Here is a 19,216-nt window from a genome sequence, read left to right on the forward strand (position 1 = left end):
TCCGGCGCCGACAATCTTATCGTAAAAAAAGTTCCCGCCCACATTGAAGTCCATGTGCTTTGTTGCCGCACGTTTTCTCTCGTCTCTTTGGATAACTGTCAAATTCCAGAGGCTCATTACTCCAAGATGCCCAAAGTTAACAAGCCGAAGCGCAATAGCGCCGCTTCACAGGGTCTATCAGATGCTGCTGCCAAAACAAAAGCTGCTCACAGCATCTTCAAGATGAACACTGATATTGGCCAGCACGTTCTGAAGAACCCTGGTATTGCTGGTAGGGACTAGCTTTCACTGCATTATATCTACTGTAGCTAATAGATTGGGAATCTAGCTGCAATTGTGGAAAAGGCCGAGCTCAAGCAAAGCGATGTGAGTTACAAAAGACATGGATTGGCTTGACAAACACTAATAGTGTGAATCAACAGATCGTCCTCGAAATTGGTCCCGGTACTGGTAACTTGACAGCCAAGATTCTGGAAAAGGCAAAGAAATGCATTGCCGTGGAATTGGATCCTCGTATGGCTGCAGAAGTCACCAAACGCTTCCAGTCCACCCCATACCAAAAGCGCCTGGAGGTCATTCTTGGAGATGTCATGAAGACGGAGCTCCCATACTTCGATGTCTGCATCAGTAATACTCCCTACCAGGTACATACAACTCCAGATATTTTTCCCAAGGTTCTTCCCAAGTCTAACAGAGTCAAGATCTCTTCTCCTCTCACATTCAAGCTCCTCGCTACATCTCCGGCGCCTCGTTCCTGCGTACTCATGTAAGTCCCCGTCATCAAGGCTGGAAGTTTTCAGAGCCGTTCTGTGTAATTGAAAGCTTACATGTTAACCTTCCATACAGGTTCCAACGCGAATTCGCTCTGCGTTTATTCGCCAAGCCCGGCGACAAACTTTACAGTCGACTTTCAGTCAATGCTCAAATGTGGGCCAAGATTGATCATATCATGAAGGTTGGCAAGAACAACTTCAAGCCACCGCCGCAGGTCGAGTCAAGCGTTATTCGAATGGTCCCCAAGAACCCACGGCCACAGATCAACTACGAGGAGTGGGATGGTCTTTTGCGAATTGTTTTCGTACGGAAGAACAAGACTCTCCGGTCCAGTTTCATTGGTACGACAAGCATCATGGAATTGCTAGAGGCAAACTATCGGACATGGTGTGCGCAACATGACATTCCTGTGGAGGATGGCCCAGTTGAAGTCGCCAATGACGATGCCATGGCAATTGACATGGGCGAGGAGCAGGAAGAGGAAGAGGCTGTCGAGGAACCAGCCGACGAGGTCATGGAGATGGACGATGACGATGTTCCTGATTTCTTCAAAGAGAGCACAAATGCCCGCCTCGAAGCAGCACTCAAGAGCGGAGCTTCGCGCAAGAAGCGTGGCAAGGTTGCAGAGCTAGTTCGTGAGAAGGTGCGCCAGGTCCTGGAGGATGACACTGGGCTCGGGGATAGGCGCGCGAGAATGTGTGATGAGAATGATTTCTTGAAGCTGCTGTGGGCATTCAACCAAAAGGGCATCCATTTCAACTGAGCGAGAAAGACCATGTCTGCCCTGGGGGAAAAGCATCCGAAAATAGAAGTTGAGAATTCGGATCATGAATTATGATTACTATCAATAAAAGATACCATTTTCAGGAGGTTCATCACCAGCAGGCCGGAGGTGAGCACGTGAGTCTTGAAACAGACTCTGCCAGATAAATGCTTCGCTGAGTAAGAGTTCAATGTCTTTCTCGGTCCAACCCTTCGTTGGTAATGCCTGGAGGAACATCATAACCTCCTGCGAGAACGTTAGTTCATGTTAATAATGGCGATATTCGATTACAAAATCGTACCTGGAAATCCATCTTGACCAATTGATCTGTCCATTTGACCAAGAATGCGGCGCAAACATAAAGGTGGAATCTAGAGAAGCCCTGCTCCTCGGCCTAGAATGACGATCAGTATCATACAAAACAGTCTCCTGAGGGAAAACGTACCATGTACGTGTCCCACATGCGTATCGTGTTTTTGATGCTCATTTCCCGCATGAGCAAGCAGTTCATCCATCGGAAACTAAATTGCATAAATTCTACACCTTCTTGCTCCAGATGCTTTGCGAGTGCTGCATCGATGCGCACTGTCAAGTCTCGTAGTGCCCTGACCTGTCGGTGAATGCCAGGCTGAGCATAAATGTAGTTGTCCTGGATACCGTCTAGTAGCTTTGTCAGACACCAAAAAGTGTCCGCTTCCACCGCGTCTAACACACTCCGAGGCAATTGACCTGGGTCCATGCCTTCTTCAACGTTTAGATCGGTTATGTAAACGCCCAGGAAGACCTGCCAGAATGGTGTGACCAGATCATTAATACCTTGAACATAGCCACTTGCTGGGTGTCGGATGGCCCAAAGATAAAGGATGCGTTCCAAAGACCGCTGGGTAGCTTCATAGCCGTAAAGCGGAATGTGGGGACTGGTGCGTGGAACATCAATGCTAATCTGGTGCCAAACCGCCTCATCAAGTCCTCTGCCGCGGCCCTTAGTTGAAGGGGGGTTTGCAGAGCTTGTCCCACTACCACGGTCAAAGGCCTGCCGGACTCCGTCAAGGTACTCCTTGCGCTTCCGTTCCAGGGTGGAGATACGGCGCTCACTATTTGTAGGAAGGTAGCCAAGGAGAAGTTGCCAAGTCATTGGCCGCACCTCCTCAGGGACACCTGACCATGCGAGATCCCGCAGCTCGGTGGGAGATACCGTACTTGCTTGCAAGATGCGCTTGAACTTGTTAATTCGTGTAATGCGACTCGAATGGATGTCCCTCTCCTTGGGTGAAGCATCTATAGGAGGTGCGGAGTGGTTGATGAGATTCAAAGCATTAGCAGGGTCTATAAATGTCAGCATGATCCTACTTTTTTTCAGCCATCCAACTCATACATACCTTGTAGGATGTCCTTGTATTGAGGCCGAAGGATCTTCCCATCCCCCTTGCGAGCAGTTGGATACAGTGGGGCACCACGCTCTTCCGCAATATCTGCGCTATTCGCGCGCAGCCTGTTTGCAGCTGCTAACCCATACCCAAGTGTCGAGGAGTTTCCAGCTGCCCCACCACTGAAATCAATATTCTGAGCTTTCAAAGGTGCAGATCTTTTCCGCCTCATACTAGCAAGACTAGGGAGTCCGAATTCATCTTCATCATCATCGTACACAATCTCGTCGTCATCATCATCATCTTCATCTTCTTCCGTGGGGTCACGGCTCCACTCGTCGACCCCTTCAGTCATAATTCCGGGGTAAGGTTGCCGGGGAGGTGAGGCGACTAGGTTTCCTGACTTGCGAGACAAGTTTGATGCAGAATTTGTCGTCGATGGCTTCGGTGGTGTTCTTGGGGCTGAGTGGGAGGAGGTAGGTCTGCGAAAGAAGACACTTGTCAGTCATCGTTTCCGATCAATTGCTATATCTGTAAGATGCATTGCTAACATACTGTACAATATTGGCATGTGAGTATGATGCGCCAACAACAGTATTCGAGCCATAGAACTTCGATGATCCCTGGTTTGAAGACGTATTTCGGCCAGCCCAGAAGGGCGATTCGGCACGTCTTCAAAGGATATTAGCATTAAACAGACCTGGCAGCTGTTTTTATAGCTGTAGAAAAGTGCATATAAAGCTTTCACTTACTCCGACTTATCTGTGAAATGGCGAGAAAGACCATGTAAGCTATAGCTGCGATTAAAATGCAAGGGGAGGGACAAGATACGGACCAACCTGGACCATTTCCTGGCGATCCAGTTAGCTCAATGTCACAGAAGCATTCAAGATAGCCTCAGAGCTAGGAAGATAGACATACCTGCTGGCCTTTCTTGTTCGCCATCGTGTGGGGATTCCGAAAGTGGTGTGCTCATGCGGGAGTCTAATACACGTGCGGGGTGGCACTGTAATAGAATGAATGTGGTATATCCTGCAGCCAGGCCATGTAGGGATTGAATAGAAGATCAATGGAGCATATTTGAGAGGAATAGACTCGAAATGAAAGGCAAATCAAAGCAAATTCGTAGGTTCTAATGTTGTATAGATACAAAATGTCTAGCTTTCATCCCGAGTCCGGCGTGAAGAACAACGCATTATGTAAGCGCTCCGCTTGGGGATTCCCGCGGTCCTGGACTTCTGAACAACTTCTTCGCTTGTTCTCACATTTTCTACTCTTCTCGTTACTTTTGTTTTTACTCTACTCTGATTTACTAGGGTTACACGTGTTCCCGTGACTACCTCTGTTATCGCTTTATTCACCGCTCACTATCTCATCATGGCTGATCCAGAGGATGGAGATGATCTCTTTGCTGATCTGTATGTTTTCTACTTCGCCCTGAAATTGAGTGATGAAATTCTAATTGGACTTTCTCATTTTAGCTACGATGCTGACGATTCCACCAATCGCACCACTGCAGCAGTTGAGGCGCCGAAGCCTACTGATCTAGACGCGACCAACCTTGCTCCTGCTGGAGAATCTGCTGGGCAGGATTTCGCACCTGCTCCTGTTGCCACATATGAATCGCACCCTGCCCAGTCGTCGGAGTTTGACCCGGGTTATCACAATGGCTCCGGAAACGCTTATGGCGCCCCTGCCACTACCCAGGCACCCCCTCCTGTCGAGCCCGAGTCTCACGGAACAGGAATCAAAGAAGACGGGTAAGTCCACTAACTGTGTTTCTTTTACATCTTATGTTCGAACTCTACCCCAATCGCATGTATCTGTCTGGTTTCGGGCTTTACCTCGCCGATACAAGCCTAGGTGGCGTCAATTGCTATTCATGGGTTCGACTACAATTCTGGGTGCAGGGAGGAGTCTCCTAGCTACGGGTTAAGATTTCTCTGGGCTGTGGACAGTGGGCTGTTTGAGGAAAATTTCGCCGGTTGGTGGGCGACGCGCGCGTTTCAACCTTGGAAAGGAGGGAAAACAAAATGCGGGCTCGGCGACCAATCAACCAGTCTGTTCGAAGAACCCTATCGCACAACCATCCACGTCTACCAAAGGTGATCTACAGATCATATGTTGGGATACTCCGACATTCGCCCCACGGAATCAAGCAGAGGCTCAAAACGCACATACATACAATCCCCTGGAGCCCTTGGTCAAGACAATTGCTTGCGCAAATCAGCCACACGCCACCCACGGACCTTTGTCACAAACGATTCATATATAGTACAGCCGATACTATATAGTTTCCTGTCGATATACCTTGATAGGGCAGAGCAAGAAGTAGCTATCTAGCTTGAGACTCTGTGTTAGACAAGGCAAAGGTTTTCACGAGTCAGACAGACAGACAGTGACAATTCACTTTTTACGACTGAAATACTTGCACCTCCACGCTTCCCATCTCGCCTGTCTCTGGCTTGAGCAATCCAGAAAGAGGAGGACATGAATTCTGCATCCAGGCCCATGTAAACCAGTGGGCTTGACGTTAAATCCTGATCATGAACATCAAAATTGCTCAAGACCATCCAAGTATACATTGACGTGGCTACGAGGTTCAAAGATTATGTACCGACCTAGCACGTGCCCTGCTTGTTCGAGGGCAGTTGTGCCCAGAATAGCGAGGCTTTTCTCACAGTCGAATAGCCCATGAATAGCAATACCTCCCCACCCACCTTTGCACCTTGATTCACTTCCTCTACCCTCCCCCGCTATCATGTTTTCCCACATTCATTATTTTCATCATGCCGTTCATTGAATGTGATATCCCTGGATATTCAATTCGTCATATTTTCGCTGAAGCTGCGCTGGTCAATGACAATCCGCTAACCAATGACAATTCGCTTACTAGAAAGATGTTCATCGGTGGTCTGAACTGGGAAACTACAGACGGTAAATATATCTTTTCTACGCAGAAGACGCGTCATCTGGCTGACATATCTTGATCTTCATTTAGAGTCCCTCCGTGACTATTTCTCTCAATTCGGTGAGGTTCAGGAGTGCACTGTCATGCGGGATAGTGCCACTGGACGCTCTCGTGGCTTTGGGTTTTTGACTTTCCGTGACGCCAAGACTGTCAATACTGTGATGGTGAAGGAGCATTATCTGGATGGAAAGATTGTAAGAGCTACCCCCGCAATTGGGACAATTAGACAACGTGAAATGTTGCTAACCAATATCGAAGATTGATCCCAAGCGTGCTATTCCCCGCGACGAACAGGAGAAGACTTCGAAGATTTTCGTTGGTGGTGTTAGCCAGGAGGCTACTGAGCAGGACTTTAAGCAATTCTTTATGCAGTTCGGCCGTGTTGTGGATGCCACTCTTATGATGGACAAGGACACCGGACGTCCCCGCGGATTCGGTTTCGTCACTTTCGACGGTGATGCTGCTGTTGAGAAGGCTCTTTCCCGTCCTCTTGAGATTCTGGGCAAGCCAATTGAGGTCAAAAAGGCACAGCCCCGCGGCAACTTGCGTGAGAACAACGATCAACGTGGAGGAGGCGGCCACCGCAACGGAGGATACCGCGACCAGAACCAGAACGATGGAGGTCAGCAGCAGCAAGCCCCTCAGCAAGGACAAGGTAGTAGTTCGATGACTCCTCAAATGATGGCTCAATACTGGCAACGCATGCAACAATACTTCACCATGCTTCAGCATCAGATGGCCGCCGGTCAGGGAGGAATGCCCGGTATGAACATGGGCGGCGCTATGAACATGAACCCCGCTATGATCGCACAGATGCAGCAGATGCAGCAGATGCAGATGCGTCAGCAGCAACAGCAACAACAGATGGGTGGCCAGCAGCAAGGTGCTATGAGCCCCGGCCCTCAGAGCCCTGGCTCTCAGCAGGCCATGCCCAACATGATGAACCCCGCTATGATGCAGCCCAACCAAACCAATACCCCCGTTGGTCCAGGCAGCGATGCCGCCAGCCCTGTGCCCCACGCCGCCGCTATGGCCGCCAACTACAACAACGGAACCCCAAACGCAGCCAGAGGACAGACCGGACCTGGATACAATGCGACCGAGCAGATTGCCTTCGAGCAGCAGAAGTACGAACAGCAGCAGATTAACCGCTCCATGGATCCTCGCGGTTTCTCTCCTTACCAGCAGCAGGGTGGCCCAACTTCGTGGGAGGGCATGTACGATGAAGTTCCTCAGCCTCACGTCCCGACTGGACCAGCAGGTATGAGACGCAATGGAAGTTCGGGTAGTGGTATGTGATTCTTACGAGTCTTTGCATATTGTGCCTCTTTCATCCCAATTCCATTCCGATTTTTATTGGCTCGCACTAACTAACACTTCTCTCAAACAGGAACCACTCCTCAGCCCCAGAGTACTGCTCCCGCTAATGCTCCAACTGGACCCCGTAACGCCGGCAAGCCTGGTGCGAACTACCGTGGTGGCGGCCGAGGTGGACACCGCACTTACCACCCCTACCAGCGCTAATCTGCTCGTGGTTCCTTCGAGTGACCTATCTAGCATCTAGTGTCTTCTCGTTTCAGATACGACTTCGTTTCTTTCATGTGTTTTTTAAGTCTTTTTTTTTTACCTGAGGCCAGCGATTTTGGGCCTCGGGGATTGATAATTGCGTGGCCGCCAGCCAAGGCGAAATGGAAACCCCTGAGCTGGTTGTATTGGCGGTGCCCCTATTCTTCGACTTCACTTCAAGGTTATCTGGTGCGGTGCTTTCGTGCTTTTGTTCGCGAGTGGCGAGGTTCGAGAATCAGCCTTGGAAAGCTTGAGTCGGGGTTATCTGTGCTAAGCGGGAGGGGAAATCGATCGGTATTCGGTGACAGCGAGTCTTCAGCCTTCGTTCGAGCTCGGTGATACACTACTTTTTTGTTGTGATGTTAGCCTCACAATCAAAAGTCGAAAGTGCTCAAGGAGTTATTTGTAGATGGTCCCGTAGGCGGCAGGGTGTAGGACTTAGGGCGTAGGGCGTAGGGTATTCGTTGTTGGATGTGTTGCGGTTTTTCGGTGCTGGCTCTCTTGCGGGCTTTCGGTGTTGGATACTTAAAAGTTCTAAATACAAGCTGCAGGGGCTACGAGGCTCCCCAGCCATGGTAACTAACTATGACTGGGAACAAGCGCGACAGGCCTCCACCAAGTCACATAGAGCTATCGCGTATGTGTCAAATTGCTGCTTGGGATTTATATCTACTTTTGCATAAATTTCCTCGTATTTTTGAGCTCAGAATAGTCAGTTTTATGGTGTTATGATCAAATCAATTACATGGGCCGTCTTCTAGATAGGGCCACGCAATCCACGTGACTTGGCGATTGTCCAGTTCACAGATATCCATATGAAGGTTTGCTTGGGCTTATAATGTAAGCATTCAACTTCTGACATGCTATCTAAGGATTGAATTACAAAGGAGTGATTTTCACAAGCTTGTTCAGCAAGTTGACTTTCCGCAATGCTGGTTGCCCTGTCTATGTATCCATCTATCTCGCTTTCACCATGCAATTCAACATTTCTGTCTCGTCAGACCTGTCTTAACTGGAGAATCATAGGATTACAAGTTATATAGCATTCAAAACTATAAGCGATTGTGTTCAAATCCTTTATTTGAAGAAGGATGGAATACTCGACCTCAACCTCGGACTGTTCCTAGAACCGTTTCCCAAGAGGATAGATATATATATTCCTCGAGATTATTTAGTTGTAATATATACAATTTGCCAGGATTATAAGACTATGAACAAGATTAAAAGTCTGAATATGGAAGAAATGCTCATCAATTGCAAGCGGTAATATAAATGATAGATGGTAAACATGGTAATGAATGAGGTATGTATAGAGACAAGATGAATAAAAGAATGGAAGTGATATCACACAAGAAGATGCATCTAAAGGCGGGAAGATCAAGAAATGCCCAGCCGCCATTTTCAAGCACGCTAAAAAGTCGTCAAAAAAAAAGTAACTCCCAAGCCACAGCGCGCCCGATCTAAGATTGTCGAGTAGGGAGGTAAAAATATAGAGAGAAGCAAGAAGAATTGTAACGTCATATCAAGTCTGTGACGCTTTCGTTGATTGTTTTTTGTTCTTTTTTGTTTCTTTTTTTTTAATATGCCATTCCGTATCCCGGAGCTGTGGGACGACGGCCTTCGATAGAGCTTCGCGAGTGGTGGCTCTCGGGGCTTGTGCTGCGCCCGTGCGCGACGCCATAGTCATTGCGGACTAGGCCATCGCGTTCGTTACTGCCAGGTGATCTGGCTCGCTTGGGCTCATCTCGGTAAGACTCGTAAGGGCCGGTGAAGTTGAAGTTGTTCATCTCGGCGTATTGCTTGCGCTGTGGGTGGTCCATCAGGAGGGAGTCTCGAGCGTCCAAGGGGGTCAGGTCATCGATGTCGCGGTTTGCTTTTTCTATAAGAAAGGAATCGTCAGTATGTGCACATGTTGGGATGGGAGTTGGATCACAAGGTAGCTTTGACTTACCAGCTTCTCTTCTCCGCTTAGCATGCGGGTTCTCGCGGCAACAGGTGATGAAGGCGTTGACTGCGATGAGGATGGCGAGGACTGCAGTGAGGGTGGACTGCACGACAATGAGAACAATTCCAGTAACGGTCTTTGTTGTTTGGGAAAGACCGAGTTCTTCAACGAAGACCAGGACGCAAGCAATGGACAGAACACGGACGACCTGGACGGCGATGTTGATTCCCATTGACGCCTTGGTGGCATACGGACGGCTCCACACTAGGAGTCCCAACAGAAGGATTTCGCAGGCGAGCTGGCCGGCGCTTTGGAACAGACCGTGGCCCTCGCCACCGGCGATGATGCAGCCCTTGACCAATGCGTACACAATGACGGGAATGAAGATCCACCAGAAGTCCTTCTTGTAGTTATCGTAGAATAGACTGTATTTTTTCCAAGTTTCCTTGTCCTCGTACAAACTGTCGACATCTCCCTCGGCCTTCTTGTACTTGCGAGCCATGTAGACAATGCGAATAGCGAAGAAAAGAAGAAGTGCTGTGAAGAGAGAAAGGGTGATAGCAGCCAGCAGCTTTGCTGCCCACGAGTCACCCTTTCGGAGTTGGTAGACACAGTATAACACCCAGATACTGTATAGCACGAGAATCATGTTGGTGATTGTGCGCGCCATCAATCCCCAATAATCCTTCCGGAAGTCGGCTAGCTTGTTGGGGAAGTTGCCATACAGCGCCCACAGTTCCAGGATGACCTTCATTAAAAGAATACCGACGACAACCACAGCGATGACGATGGCGAAAATCAGGAGAACAGTCATGAAGACGTCGGCAGAAGGAACCATCAGTTCCTGAGCGACTTGCTTCAGGCTGTTAACCGTGCTTGAGGATGTACCTTCGTCGCTGCTCGAAGAGCTGTTCGAAACACTAGCATCGGCAGAGGCGTCAACTGAGCGAGCAACCATCGTGCCGAATTCGATGGTGTAATCCCAGCTTCGTTTCGTTGTGTTGGTGGATGACGAGCTGCTTTGGGTCGTGGAGGAATTCTTCAGGTAGTCATAGCTCTCCGTGGTCAAGTTACCACCTGTGGACGCCCGAAATTTATCGATAGACTGCAGCAGGCCAGGCCAAGGGATCATACCAGTACTCCACATAAAGTTCGAGGAGAAGCTGCGATAGACTTGGGGGTAGGCAACACTGAGCATGCCATTGGTGGCCATGGAATGGAACCAGCCCATTACATCGCCAAATCCAGGGCTGGAAGACGGTGATCCAACAGTTCCCGCCGAGCCGATGGCAGAGACACCGGTCAGTGCTAGAGCGCCCGCCGCAATGCCTGCCGAGGCATATTTGACGGCGCCGACGTTGGTGGTGTGGCCGTTGGTCAGTCCGGACTCGATGCACGCCACGTTCTTCTGGGCTCCCTTGGACTTAAGCACAAGCTTTGCCTGACCATCCAAGTCGGGGATGTTGAATGCGATACCAGGGATCTGGCTAGCGTATTGAGACGGAACGTCCATGGATCCGCTGGCCTTGAAAGTACCCTTGGGAACGGGGCAAAGTTGGTCGACATGAATTTCCGTGCCGCAGGGATCAAATTCTTTGCTGTAGAGTTCGTTGCCATAGGCAGTGACGGTGATAGACGCCGACACATTCTGTTCCATCGCGTTGGTACCAGCCACGTCGAAGACAACTACTCCAGTAGAGCGAGTGTAGGTAACATCCATCTTTTGGACATTGATAGCGGAATCGGTCATGCACAGGTTGAATCCGCTCGTGGATAGGGTGTCGGCTGCCAGGGCTTGAGGCACAATGGCCAGGCCTAGCAGAGCCCAGACGAAGTTCTGCATGTTGGCCAAGCACAATTTATGTTCTATACGATATACCAATCTGAATCTAACAGTTTGAACCAAGGAGGCGCGTATTCATCCAGGATGTAGGGATCGATTGGCGCGATGATCGGACGGGTTGGCAACGATATATGGAGCGACTGTGGGTAAGTCACAGGGGGAAAAAAAGCAAAAAGCAAAAGGCAGGATCAACCCGCTATAGAAAAGAAATCCAAAGATCAATAATAATGAATGAGTCGAAAGGGTCGCGAGGACGAGGTGGGATTGTGAGACACTGGTTTTCGAGTAACCAGGAACTGTAAATAACGAGAGACAATTGAACGAGGGTGGTTGGAGAGAGGAAGCGATTGGAGATTAGTGAATGGAATTTCCCCCTCTCGCAATGCGATGATCTGTGAAAAGAAGAAAAGAGAGGGAGGAAAGTCTCGACCGTAGATTACACGACTTTACGATTAGTCTAAACTTGGCCCCTGAATTTGGGACTGATTGGCTCCTGACCCCGTTTCAGTCTAGACCTCCCACTCGGTATGTTACTATTTCCATTAGACTTGGTATTTATACTTTAATTTCATTATATTTATTATTTTACCCAAAATATTGTCTACTCCCGTATGAATTAAAAGGAGTTGAGGTATATATACACCAACAGTTTGAAGCTCATAACGGGAATTTAAAGCTTTCCTCCAGATCAGATCCTAGGTTTGCCACTTGAGTTACCATGGTACCAGCCCAAGAATCAGCCCAAAGGAGATAGCACTAAAAGTTCTCCCGGTCGCCCACCCATGGAAACGCATACCAATCGAGGAATTTCCCTAAATAACGCCACACCAGCCACACGGGATGTCAATTACCTCTACTCCGTAGTGCTTGCGAATTATGATTCGACCATTCAAATTAATTTAAAAATATATCACGCGAGTTCACCCAAGGCACTCGACGGTACCTGCAGAGCCGAAACTTGAGTATCCATGGTCCGCTTCTTCATATGTTGTGAATCGAACATCCCTATTACAGCTTATGTATGACGTGTGCCCCTCGCGGGGTGTCGCACACACAAGCCCCGATGAGAACAAAAAGCTGCAGGGCTCAAGCATGACTGAAATGCCGATCAAAGATCCTCGCACAATCCCAGTTCTAGACTTACTCGGTGGGCCCCTTACAGGCTTCTAATGGACACATAATGTTCTTGGTAAAAAAATCTTGTTATGATGCACGCGACCAATCGAGTCCAGAGCACTACAAACAACATAGGAATCACATTTCTTCTGTGTGCACTGCATACACATCTCAGAAACTATGAAGGTGTAAAACATAAAATTTGAGACCTATGTGGGTTCACCCTATGGTCCGATCATCAATGTGAGACATGGCCAAGCGCTGGGGTGCCGCCCTAAATCACAGATATTCTATTCTTGTCTCTTCTGACAGCCTATAGCACACCTCAATTATTATGATTATCACGATGACAGCCTCCCACTATGCTTACTCGTTGTCTATATATAATTCATAGAGTCAATACTACCCTGCTGCTAGAGAATAATTATACATGTAGCTACGGAGTAATCCGTGAAAACTTTGCAAATATGGATTCATTTCTTGGTTTCAGGTTAATTGTTTACCAGTGAACCGAACAAACCCTTAGATGATATTAAATGGAGCAACTACAAAATAGGGGCCCATCCCCAGGAAAAGGTCCACCAAGAAAATCTTAATGAAAGCAACATGAAAGACTTCCTACTTGAGAGTTAAATACGAAGTATAGAGTAAAGATCAAAGATAAATCGTAGATACTTCTCTTACACTCCTCAACGATTCAAATATTGTAAGCATAGCCTACAACATACTACTTATCCAGCACTGTGTTTCACCTAAACACGGCAACATAAGACTTTGATGACTTTAATATTAAATATGTATTCCGTATCTAAGCTCGAGATAATGTCTAAGATCATGCTACAATATATGTTTCAATGTCTCGTTTCCTCTTACAGTTATTGCCAACCGTTGAAATAACCAATAATTCGCAAACAACAGAATATTCGTGATGTTAAGCATAATTCTTACAAACGACCATGTGTAACCTGTGATTTGTACAACAGAGACAGAAATGAGAGAGACATACTGCGTAGGTCCTAGGTCCTCCGTACTGACTGTACTACCTTCCTGTGAGAGCCGAGCACTCGGCAGAAAATGTGCCATCCATACCGCCTGCTACATCGTGACCAACAAAGACTCCCATTCCACCCCTCATCACCTCTCTCCTCAGGCACAAGCTCGCTACCATGGGGCCCGAGGGGCTCGAGAAGCCCGAGACCCCAGATAAACCCGAGAAAAAATCTCGTCGACGTGGGGCCGAACTCGATCCATTCCTTCGCACCCGGCTCTGTGTGCTCAGAACCACAGCCAAATGGACCTACAAACAGATCCAGAATGAATACCCACATATTCCCCTCTCGACCATCAAATCAACCATTCTCCGAGAGAGCAATCGTGTCAATAACCACTCACAAGCCCGCTCTGGCCGACCGTCAAAACTGAAGGAGGAAGATCGAGCTCGAATCCGTGAGGCTTTCCATGCGAATCCGCAAGTTACATACGATGAACTGCTTGTGGTGGTTGATTATAAAGTTGGCAAGGAGTCGCTTCGTCGGTTTTTGAATGACGATGGGCTGAGGAAGACACAGACGCCTGGTCGGTCTTCTTTGGCTGGGAAAGGAGCTACCAACCAAGTTGATGGGGCTCAACCTGTTCAGTCATATGCCACACCTCCCGCTGGCTGGGCTGGTAATTTTGGGTCTGGTCTACTACCCAGCGAGTCAGATCCTGCGTCTGCTACGGCGAGTCAAATCGTCGGCAATTAGACGAATTGTTGAAAGAGATACCCTGTGATTTTCGGCGTTGTGCGTTCATTTGGGGCTACTTGCTCCATTATCCAACCAAATTTATTCAGCGTGTCATGACAAATATAAGTTATATGGGACATACGGGAATTGGAATGAAACTTTTGTTGTAGGATTGGTTTTTTGCAAGCTATTATATGGCCTCAATGTCACATTGTGGACAATTGGTCCCAACTTGCATTTACATACGGAGTAGAAACATCTAAAGAGTGTTCACTTCAATATTACTATATTATCAGCATTGAATCCAGTAGCATACATAAATTCTTGATTCCGGGAGCCTTTGTCAGGTTATTGTTTTTGGGCGGTTTGTTTGTATCATGCTAATTGTCTCAGATATAAAGTGTAAGAAATTGCAGGCAACATGCTAGCAGAATAGACCCGTTCATGGTCCTAAGACGGAAAATGGATCATACTATGTGGTCAGGCCGAAGATCTGGGTAAATCATAGCCATTTGGGGTAAGTGTTTTGCTTAAATACGAGCATGGAGTTATTTTTGTAGCTTCTGCGGACCCAAGAATAGAATATGACATGAGTATTGTTAGATCCTTGCCTTGGGTTCCAGAAATGGTTACAAATGAGCGGTGCTTCATTACCTCTTCTCTTGGATGCACCTACCTAAATAGTTCCTGGGGCATTTTAGATGGAGGGAAAGATAACAGGGGCCAAGTAGGGCTTCGGATTTGTTCTATAAATAGTCGCCTAACGGGACTTAGCATGGACAAGACAAGTATCGACATACTTACTCCATGGGGTTCGTCTTTATTTTGAGGTGCAAATGTAGTCATTCTTTCATTTTAGTCAATATGTTTGTCGCAAACACTATGTTCATGTCTTATAAGTCTGACTTCCTTTCAAGGTTGTAGTCTTTGGTCTCCCTTCCGCTCCCTATAATCAAACAGGGAATTGAATGCTAGCGCAGGAAGGGTAGGGCCACCTAGAATATGTAATTATTTTACCAATTCAAAGACAGACTAAGCTCTGCTGCTCAATGTGAGGAGTGAAATATTGAATTATCAGACTCTGGATAATTACACTCGCTTGATATGTCACATGTTGGGATCCAATGCAAGTATCAATCAGATGAAGTTATCAATCAGATGAGGTTGCATCGTAAGAATAAAAAGCCCATGCCGACAAAACAGCAGGGAAACACAAATTGTCCATATGAGAACAACACCATACGCCGGGGTATTTTCCTTTTCCCGAAAAGCAATCGCCTATGCAAAGAAAGAAAAATCGTTAGATAAATGACAAAGATCAGCTTATGCCATTATCACATCTTCTGCCGGGGTGGCAGTAGTGGAAGGCACAGCAGAAGTATCAGCCATAGCATTGTCACCATCTGCATCAAGCGTGGGGGTGCTTTTCTGCGAGTGAGACTCAGGGGTAGGGGTAACACCATCGCTGGACACATCATCGTCAGATCCAGTGGCATTCTCATCGACCTCTTCCCACAAACGAACAGTCTTGTCCACTCCGCAGCTCACAACCATACGTTTGCCGTTCAGTGTACCCGTATGAACACAAAGCACGGCACCCGAGTGACCAGTAAGGCGCTGCAGAATTTGCTTGCTCACAATATCCCAGAAGAGGATAGAACCATCCTCACTGCCGCTGACAGCGAAACACAGAGGCTGGTCGTAGGTCACATTGCGGGGTCCATAAGTACCGAAGCATCCCGACAAGCTGTACTTATCGTTGACATGGCCTTGGAAAGTCTTAACGACACGACTCTCAACGTAGCTCCACATCCGAATGCAGCCATCCAGGGTCCAGGCCAAGACGTACTTGCCGTTGGGGGAGAACTTGACGCATGTTGCAGGCGGGTTGTCTTCCATAACCAGGGTGCGGAGACACTGGCCGCTGTGAGTGTCCCAGATACGAATAAGTCCATCCAGAGCGCACGACACAATGAGCGTTCCATCATGCACAACATCAATACCGGCAACAGGGTCGGAATGAGCAGGAAGGGATCGCATAACCTGGGCTCGGCGAACATCCCACATAAACACGGCCTCGTCGTAGGAGCCACTGACAAGGATGTTGCCCTTGGGCGTGAAAGCAATTTGATACACATAGTTCTGATGACCATCAAAGACCTTGGTGTGAGGTTTGAGCTGCATCAAAGTATTAGTAAAAGGTTTGAGGACATAAAATAATGGATAGGTTTCTTACAGTGTTCACGTTCCAGAAGCGAATAGTTTTGTCATCGGAACCAGTCGCAATCCAGCCACCGTCTGGGGTCCAAGCAAGGGTAGAAATACCAGCTAGATGTCCCTCAAAGACGTGGATGAGTCTACCACTCGCAGTGTCCCAGACCCTGACAGCTGCGTCGGCGCCTGTTGTGCAAAGTCAGTTTACAAGTCACGTAGTAGCTAGATCATAAGTATAAAACATACCAGCACTAGCGATCATAGTACAATCAGGCGAGAATTGAACAGCCGACACTCCGCGGAGGTGGCCGCGCATAACGAACTTCTCCTTGTAGTCCAGATGCTCGGGCTTGGGAGGTGGCGGAGCAGCAACAGGCGTTGCAGAACGGTCAGACCAGTCATCAGCGTCGGCAGCCTGGTTCTCGTCGGAGCCAGTCACGTCGCCTTCCACATGATCATCCGAGCCGCCCTGCGAATGGTCGTCATGGATGGTAGTGCGGTTGATCGGCGAAGCGCTTCGGCGACGGTTGCGCATGCGTGAGGAACGCCAATACTCATCGGCATCCACAGCTAGCTCGTCGGGGCTTTCGGACTCGCTGTACAAGCGGCCGGACTTCTTGGGGCGAAGTGGGGTGAAGCCCTTCTGTATAGTCCAGCTGGCGCGACGGCGTTCGGCTTCGTCATGGTCGGACCCGGCGGCGAGTTCATCGGAGGAAGACTCGGCGGGAGATTGGGCGCGAGGGTCCCGGCGGCGAGGCTGAGGATCCATTGTACAAGAGGGATGCGTAAAACATCCAAAGAAACAGAAGCAAATGCGCCGAGAATATGTCAACAATCACCAAACTCGAGCCCCGATATGAAAATTAATCGGACGCGTCGCGACGCATAATATCAAGGCGGTGTGGTATTTTGCGAGCGGTGAGTCCAAGGGCAACTTTTGTTGGCTGCGTCATACTAACTGGCACCCTCGTGGACTGTCAGGTGGAACAACATCGATCTTTGTTTAGCATCTTATTGAGCTCTTCCTGATCGACCAATAGCCCTAAATTTAGCTTTCAAAGGCTCATTCTGGTCAATACCAGGCCCAATGGCTAGCTCTATCCCCTCCAAAGCTCCAAGTGACATTCGCATTCTCACTTTCAATTGCTGGGGTCTCAAATACATCGCCAAGTACCGCCATGAACGCATGTCGGAGATTGGGCGGCAGTTGGCAGTAGCCAACCCGCCGCCAGAGATAGTCGGACTGCAAGAATGTTGGACCCAAAAGGATTATGAAAGCATTCGCGATCAGACTCGACACATCCTACCGTATGGAAAATTCTATTACGGGGGCATATTTGGCGCGGGATTGGCGATTCTGTCAAAATGGCCCATCGAGGAAAGCAGCATGTTCGGCTACCCATTGAATGGCCGACCAACAGCATTCTTCAGAGGAGATTGGTTCGTGGGAAAGGGTGTGGCCAGCGCACGTGTTCGGTTCGGTCCTGGTACCGCTGACGTCGCCGAGGTGTTCTGCACTCACCTACATGCGCCGTATGAGCGTGAACCGAACGACTCCTATCTCTGTCACCGGACCGCGCAGGCATGGGAGATCGCTAAGTTAATGCGCGGCGCTGCGGAACGTGGTCATCTAGTCATTGGTCTTGGTGACTTCAACATGCTGCCTTCCTCTTTCGCGCACCGTCTCATCACCGCGCAGAGCCCTGTCCGCGACGCCTGGCGTGAGCTGCATCCGGACTCATCTCTGGCGGCAGCAATTGATCCAGTAGAAAAAGCACGGAATCGGCCTATTCCCACCGCCGAGTTCAATCTTGCCGAGAATGGAGCTACATGCGACGGGTCATTCAATACCTGGCGCTGGACTGAGGAGATGCGCAAGCGTCTAGTCAAGGGTGAGGATATTGTCATTGACAAAGATACCTCAGACCCGCGCGGCAAACGTCTGGATTATATCTTCATCGGCGACGGTGGTTACCCGCCTTCATTCCCGCCGTCTAGCTGGTCAGTTCAGTCAGTTCAAATCTCCATGACACAGCGCCATCCCACTCTTCTCTGCTCGCTGAGCGACCACTTCGCCGTCGAGGCTGTCATCACCCGTTCTTCGGCACCAGCATACCCTCCTCACTCCGTAGAGTCTGCCCCAACCTCTCCTGATTCTCCTGCATTGCATAAAACAACTTCAAAGCCCGTCTCCCCCAATGCCGCCCTTTCTCCAGACACATACGACCACATCATTGAAATCATCCACAAATACGTGGCCCGTGAACGCTCTCAGCGCCGCTGGCGGCTGGCGCATTTCCTAGTGTCTATTGTGGTTTCTATTGGTTGCATGGTTGGTGTGTGGTGGGTTGGCAGCCGCACGTACATCGGATTCATCCTCGTCTTGGTCAGCACGCTCAACTTTGGCGCTGGCATTTTGGATGGTTTGATCGGTGGACTGTTCATGTCGGGTGAGTTACGTGCCTTGAAAGAATTTGAGTGGGAGGTGAGCAACGCTAGGAGCTTGGTGGTTGCCGCCGAGGCCAGTGCGGGTACTGCATCAGAAGAAACGGCGAGAGAGCAGAAGGATGATTGATTATTTTTTTCTTACAAGCTGGTTTGTGGAAAGAGATTGATTATACGTGGGAGGTGTGGCTGGATTGCGTGGCTTATCTATCTGTTTATATTAGGTTACGAAAGTGTAGTATAACATATGCGCGGCTAGTATTATCCTCAACTGGCAAAACTAATTCATAATTTGAAAGCAAGATCAACTTCTCGAGATACAGTAATACAGAACTTGTCTACGGATTCAAATGGAAGAGTATTTTCACGAAACGAGTGTGAAGTGCATTTGTCAAGAAATCATCATCATCAAAGCTGCATAAACCTCCATTGAGTCCACCAGCATCAAACAAGAAACAAGCAGAAACGACAAAGCGAGCTAGCAC

General features: G+C 48.7%; 7 protein-coding genes across 7 annotated transcripts; 4 read left to right on the top strand and 3 right to left on the bottom strand.

Annotated features, from left to right (window-relative positions):
- Positions 1-126: 126 nt before the first annotated feature.
- N7455_011901 (dimethyladenosine transferase) lies at positions 127-1,537 on the top strand (the record flags this gene model as incomplete). Its single annotated transcript, XM_040953892.2, has 5 exons — positions 127-271; positions 329-366; positions 423-644; positions 702-766; positions 847-1,537. 5 exons carry the CDS (start codon positions 127-129, stop codon positions 1,535-1,537), a joined length of 1,161 nt encoding a protein of 386 aa, XP_040815742.2.
- Positions 1,538-1,618: 81 nt separating this feature from the next.
- Positions 1,619-3,849, bottom strand: N7455_011902 (GTPase-activating protein GYP1; the record flags this gene model as incomplete). Its single annotated transcript, XM_040953783.2, has 8 exons — positions 1,619-1,783; positions 1,839-1,931; positions 1,983-2,863; positions 2,917-3,386; positions 3,460-3,576; positions 3,657-3,666; positions 3,740-3,755; positions 3,826-3,849. The coding sequence occupies 8 exons, from the start codon at positions 3,847-3,849 to the stop codon at positions 1,619-1,621; spliced, it is 1,776 nt and encodes a 591-aa protein (XP_040815614.1).
- Positions 3,850-4,165: 316 nt separating this feature from the next.
- N7455_011903 (uncharacterized protein) lies at positions 4,166-7,709 on the top strand. Its single transcript, XM_040953765.2, has 6 exons — positions 4,166-4,322; positions 4,386-4,664; positions 5,801-5,841; positions 5,906-6,069; positions 6,134-7,166; positions 7,266-7,709. Exons 1-6 carry the CDS (start codon positions 4,282-4,284, stop codon positions 7,397-7,399), a joined length of 1,692 nt encoding a protein of 563 aa, XP_040815628.2. The 5' UTR covers positions 4,166-4,281; the 3' UTR covers positions 7,400-7,709.
- Positions 7,710-9,018: 1,309 nt separating this feature from the next.
- N7455_011904 (transient receptor potential ion channel family protein) lies at positions 9,019-11,229 on the bottom strand (the record flags this gene model as incomplete). Its single annotated transcript, XM_040953888.2, has 2 exons — positions 9,019-9,320; positions 9,393-11,229. The coding sequence occupies 2 exons, from the start codon at positions 11,227-11,229 to the stop codon at positions 9,019-9,021; spliced, it is 2,139 nt and encodes a 712-aa protein (XP_040815658.2).
- A 2,282-nt stretch (positions 11,230-13,511) lies between these two features.
- N7455_011905 (helix-turn-helix domain-containing protein) lies at positions 13,512-14,090 on the top strand (the record flags this gene model as incomplete). The annotated part of the gene is made up of 1 exon (XM_040953876.1): positions 13,512-14,090. One exon carries the CDS (start codon positions 13,512-13,514, stop codon positions 14,088-14,090), a length of 579 nt encoding a protein of 192 aa, XP_040815797.1.
- A 1,148-nt stretch (positions 14,091-15,238) lies between these two features.
- N7455_011906 (WD40 repeat domain-containing protein) lies at positions 15,239-17,055 on the bottom strand (the record flags this gene model as incomplete). The annotated part of the gene is made up of 3 exons (XM_040953828.2): positions 15,239-16,250; positions 16,309-16,472; positions 16,533-17,055. The coding sequence occupies 3 exons, from the start codon at positions 17,053-17,055 to the stop codon at positions 15,396-15,398; spliced, it is 1,542 nt and encodes a 513-aa protein (XP_040815765.2). The 3' UTR covers positions 15,239-15,395.
- Positions 17,056-17,373: 318 nt separating this feature from the next.
- Positions 17,374-18,861, top strand: N7455_011907 (inositol phosphosphingolipid phospholipase; the record flags this gene model as incomplete). The annotated part of the gene is made up of 1 exon (XM_040953741.2): positions 17,374-18,861. One exon carries the CDS (start codon positions 17,374-17,376, stop codon positions 18,859-18,861), a length of 1,488 nt encoding a protein of 495 aa, XP_040815671.2.
- Between the last annotated feature and the right edge of the window lie 355 nt (positions 18,862-19,216).

The sequence above is a fragment of the Penicillium solitum genome, assembly GCF_028829755.1.
Source record: "Penicillium solitum strain IBT 25940 chromosome Unknown utg000009l_segment0_segment0, whole genome shotgun sequence".
In the NCBI taxonomy this organism is placed as follows: domain Eukaryota; kingdom Fungi; phylum Ascomycota; class Eurotiomycetes; order Eurotiales; family Aspergillaceae; genus Penicillium; species Penicillium solitum.